Here is a 5,264-nt window from a genome sequence, read left to right on the forward strand (position 1 = left end):
TCCCGTTGGGTGATCAAACGTTCTACACATACTTGAACGCTTGAATACAAGAAAAAATGTCATGTAAGTAGACAAATGGTCAAGTGCAAGTGTGTGTGGACAGTCCCATACATGAAGATGAGAGAGATGAAACACAAGTTCAGCTATTTAAAAATACAACCATTAATTTATAGATGCACCATATACCAAATATAACAACTCCAGAACATTTACTTCTGATTACAAAAAAACATGCATTATTTGTGAATGTTAAAATATTAATTGTGATCATTTGTGATGGAGATTCATATTAATATAGATAATTCTGACTGACACAGACATCAACATGCAAATAAAGGGACAGAGGTGGACAAACACACAAATATAGAGGAAGTGAATATGATATGGGGGTTTTTGGAGTAAACAAATGATGTGAAATGAGGTGATGAAAGAGGGATGAGAGCAGATATAATGATCACACTGTTTAAAGCTGCAGACAGAAACATCAGACTCAGGACAGAAACACACGACCTCTAAAGTAAGAACAACTCACATGTTCATTCTTCAAACACAACTAGACTTTGAGATCTTAATATTGTCTGAATGATTGTGAATTTACTGTTTTTTTAAATGACATGATCATGTTTTACTCCAAGATGAATATGGGATTATCTGAGTTTTTCAATGTGTTTCTTCCTCAGAAATGGAAACTCTATATTTCATTCTTCTTCTCATTGGTGAGTGTGTTTGTTGTTTTATTGATGGTTTATAGTTTCATCAGGTTTGACTCTGTTATGAAAAGCATTAAATCAAACCCTCTCTTTCACAGCTCTCTGCTCCGTATCTGAATGTGTTCAGCGTCAGTATTACTTTATAAATGAGCAGAAGAGCTGGACTGAAGCTCAGAGATACTGCAGAGAGAAATACACAGATCTGGCCACCGTTGACAACATGAACGACATGAACGAGGTGAAGAATGTGAGTGCTAATCCTAATAACTATGTCTGGATTGGGCTGAAGAAGACGAGTGTTGATGAATGGCAGTGGTCTTCAGGTGAACCTGCGCTCTATCTGAACTGGTCTACTGGACAACCTGATGGCAGAGATGAGGAGTGTGCTGTGATGAAGAATGGACAATGGAATGATTATTCATGTAGTAACAGTCAGACTTTCATCTGCAACAACAGTGAGTTCAACTTTTTAAAATTACAACCATTAATTTATAGATGCACCATATACCAAATATAACGACTCCAGAACATTTACTTCTGATTAGAAAAACACGCTTCAACTGACGCCTTAATGTTTAATATCTTCATCACAAAGGGTCAGCACCACCAACATCATACCCAGTCAACAGTTTGTCTCTCAGTGATGTAAAAGTGTAACCTCACAGCGCTCTCACTGTGTGCTCATACTGTGGTCACAATGTGAGATCAGCCCATTACGCTCCGAATCTTCCTGAAGCAGTGTTTTGAAATCACTATATAAGTCGTTATTTTGTTTTTTGCCTCGCCAAAAATATTCTCGTCACTTTATAATATTAATTTTGAACCACTGTACTCACATGAACTGATTTAAATATGTTTTTAGTACATTAATGGATCTTGAGAGAGGAAATGTCATTGCTGGCTATGCAGGCCTCACTGAGCCATCGGATTTCAACAAAAATATCTTAATTTGTGTTCCGAAGATGAATGAAGGTCTTACGGGTGTGGAACAACATGAGGGTGAATAATTAATGACAGAACTTTCATTTTTGGATGAACTAACCCTTTAAAGGCGCTGCTGTTTGTTTTTGGCTCTCGGTGACTGAAGTCCAACTCTGTATAACCTTATGAAACGCTCTGATGACGAGTGATGCAGGTGCATATGCATTTATCAAAATTAAAGTTTTTTTTATTTATTTATTTATTTTAGGTAGGCTAATTATGTTGCTTAAAGAATTATTTAATTTGAACAGAGCGCCTAAAGGGACATGGTGGTGGAAAAAAAATTGGGATGGGAGGAAAAAATATTTTTCAAATCTTTTGTGTTCTCTGACAAAACCTGTTGTGAGTTCAGACAAACACTTCCTGTTTAATTTCCCTCAGGCAGTGGTTCAGACAGCTCTGTGTCTATGTGTGCACATGCCTGGTGTTCAACAGCTGTACAACATTTTTGTAGAAACACTTTCAGGTTTTGCTCTTTGCAGACGGTCCCTTCAGCTCCTGCACATAGAGATCAATGTATTTACAGTGTGGAGAAAGACTCGTTTTGAGGAAAATTAGGTTGTAGCTCGTTGTCTATGATTGTAAAGAGATGTTATTGTGTTTTAACAAAGTTTAGCTCATGAGTTATTGATCCAGGAAATCTGAATCTGTGAATATGTTGCCAACTTTACTGAACTTATCCGTTCAGGTGTCTTTCACTGACGTCAAACCGTGTCTTGAACTAAACACTGAACAGATTTCTTTATATTTCAGTCTCAGTTCAGAATCAAACTCTATTAACTGCTCCATTGTTAATGTACAGAGCTGTCTGAACCACTGCCTGAGGGAAATTAAGTACATTAAGTACAAAATTTTTTTCTCCCATCCCAAATTTTTTCCACCACCATGTCCCTTTAGAAGTTCTGTACATCTTAAGTGAGAAAAATATATAAATTCAGAAGTTTTGTAGACAAATGTGTAAATGTTTTAAATGTGCACATTTTTAGGGCTATGTGTAAAATAATTTTAATAAAACAAATGTGTAAAAAGAACAATACACAAACTGTATGTATACTGATAAACTGTTTGCAGATATTCTCTTTAAGTAGTCTAGATCAATTAGATTTTAAGCCAGATTACAAAACTACCACAAACCTCTTATCTGTTCCAATAATAATAATAATTAAAGTAAATTCATTAATTGACTCACTGTATTCCACACGAGTAAAACAGATCAGAGATGTATTATTTCTCTCATCATCAATATTCCTCTTTTCAGATATCTGAAAAATGCAGCAAATTAATCTGAACTCTTTTATCTTTATCAGTATTTACACTGTTTTCTTCATTTTTAATTACAGTGTTTATTATAAGCGGGTCGAATCCACAGCTCAGTTCTCACTTCATCATGAGACTTTTAAATAAGATACTCTTTTACTCTTACTCTAGTATTTTTGGACAAGTAATTTTTTCTCTACTCACACTACATTTTGTGGAAAATAATGTTAATTTTACTCTCAGTATATTTTTTCAGTACTCTTTCCACCCTGATGACAGGTTTAAACGAACACTCATTCTGTTCACCTGTAGGTGTCGCTATTATCAAAATTATTATGCTACTTTTTAAAATCATCATGATGTTCACAAATGTTACTTCATATTAAATCTTTAAAATAATCCTGAAGATATTGAGAAGATTCAATATATCATCAGCTGTAGAAACAGTCTTTGAATGACGCGTGTTTCTGATGTTTCCACTGCTGCTCCTGTTCACATCAAACCATAATACAGTGTGAGAATAAAGAACAAACTTATGAATCTCTTTCCATTTGTTTTTCTTAAAGCGAACACAGGACTCGTCTTTGTCAATCAGCAGAAGAACTGGAGAGGCGCTCAGAGTTACTGCAGACAGAATCACATTGATCTGGTCAGTGTGAGGAACCAGAATGAGAATCAACAGCTTCAGAAGTTCATCAATGATAGTCACATATCTGGTGATGTCTGGATCGGTCTGTTCAGAGACTCATGGCAGTGGTCAGATCAGAGTGACTCCTTATTCAGATACTGGAGGTCTGGCGAACCTGGAAATGAAAATGACAACTGTGTATTGATCACTAGTAATGACGCTCTGAGAGATTGGAATGACGTCCCTTGCAGTGAACAATATCCTTTTGTGTGTCATGAAGGTGAGCAGATCCTCACAAACACACACAATCCATCCATCACCTCCAGATATCTTAAAGTTCACACTACATGTCTGACATGACAAATTCCTCCACAGTGTTTGTTCTGCATGTTGTTTTTGATCAGTCTCTCTCTAGTTTCTGCTTGTGGTTTGTTTTGTGTCCAGAAAAACTGATTCTGATCAAACAGAAGATGACGTGGTCTGAAGCTCTGAGATACTGCAGACAGAATCATGTGGATCTGGTCTCGGTTCATTCAGAAGAGATTCAGCGTGACGTGATGAATGTGGTTAAATGGGCGTCTACTGGGGCGGTGTGGTTGGGTTTACACAACTACTGCAGCATGAACATGTGGCTCTGGTTGAGCGGAGAGATCGTGTGCTATCAGAACTGGGCTCCAGGGAACGGAACAGAACCGGAAGACTGCCGCCTCGAGAAGAGAAAAGGAGCAGTTCAGTCTGGAGGAGATCAGAGCTGGATCAGCCGTCCTGAGACTGACAGACTCAACTTCATCTGCAGCAGAAATTAAGAGTGAAGGATTCGTTTGTGCTGTTCTTTCACGACTGGCACATCTTTTTTAATTGGCAAACACTTTTGTTCTATTTTCATCAGATAATGTGCTTATATCAGTACAATGAAATTAATTTAAGAGTATAAATTACCAGTGTGCACTATATATGTTTTAAAGACCCCATGAAATCAAAATGAGTTTTCATCTGTGGCTTTTAGAAACATTTGGAAATTGCAGTCATTCTCTTCTGGAAAAATGGCTCAATATTTTAACACAGACTGTTCAATCAAACACACTTACAGTCAACTAGACATTAGAAGATCATGATTCAAGGATTTGGCATAAATCATATTGACTATTTAAAAGAAAATCAAAGTAAAGCACAATCACATCAGTTGATTTCATGGGATCTTGGGATTCTGGTGGTGTGGATACTTTCTTCTCTCCTGTTTCTAGTCATATCTTTACAAATTACTTGTTTAAAATGATTGTGAGTGTCTATATATGTGTATCAATGAAATTAAATATGGTTTATTTTTAAAGAAAAACTAAAAGTTTCTTGTAACCTGTAATTCAACACCAGCTCAAATAAACTTCTTTACAAACATCATTCTTGTGTTGTGACGTTTATAAAACACAAATATACATACAATTTTAATAACAGAACATTTTTGAATGACAAAAAAAATTCTTTAAACTTCATTTTTATGAACCACTCTACATTCTGCGCAGTAAAGTCAATTAAACACTTAATAATCGAGAACGTTACAGTACAAAACATGAGTGTTAAATGAACAACTCTGTGTCTTTATGGGTCAATCTTCTGTTAAAGAAACACTGAAGCAACAGCATTTAATGAGATGTTTAAGTGATTAAAGTTTGACTTTATTTCAGTCATTC

General features: G+C 35.9%; 1 protein-coding gene across 1 annotated transcript; it reads left to right on the forward strand.

Annotated features, from left to right (window-relative positions):
- Nucleotides 1-915: 915 nt before the first annotated feature.
- LOC137030456 (C-type mannose receptor 2-like) lies at nt 916-4,964 on the forward strand. The gene is made up of 3 exons (XM_067400783.1): nt 916-1,165; nt 3,515-3,856; nt 4,021-4,964. Exons 1-3 carry the CDS (start codon nt 931-933, stop codon nt 4,380-4,382), a joined length of 939 nt encoding a protein of 312 aa, XP_067256884.1. The 5' UTR covers nt 916-930; the 3' UTR covers nt 4,383-4,964.
- Nucleotides 4,965-5,264: the final 300 nt, after the last annotated feature.

This window comes from Chanodichthys erythropterus, chromosome 11, assembly GCF_024489055.1.
Source record: "Chanodichthys erythropterus isolate Z2021 chromosome 11, ASM2448905v1, whole genome shotgun sequence".
Classification (NCBI taxonomy): domain Eukaryota; kingdom Metazoa; phylum Chordata; class Actinopteri; order Cypriniformes; family Xenocyprididae; genus Chanodichthys; species Chanodichthys erythropterus.

Coding starts and splice junctions, on each gene's coding strand:
- LOC137030456 (XM_067400783.1), top strand. CDS start 931: ATGAACGACATGAACGAGGTGAAGAATGTGAGTGCTAATCCTAATAAC. Junction 1,166..3,514: donor GACTTTCATCTGCAACAACA/GTGAGTTCAACT, acceptor TTTTTCTTAAAG/CGAACACAGGACTCGTCTTT. Junction 3,857..4,020: donor TCCTTTTGTGTGTCATGAAG/GTGAGCAGATCC, acceptor TTTTGTGTCCAG/AAAAACTGATTCTGATCAAA.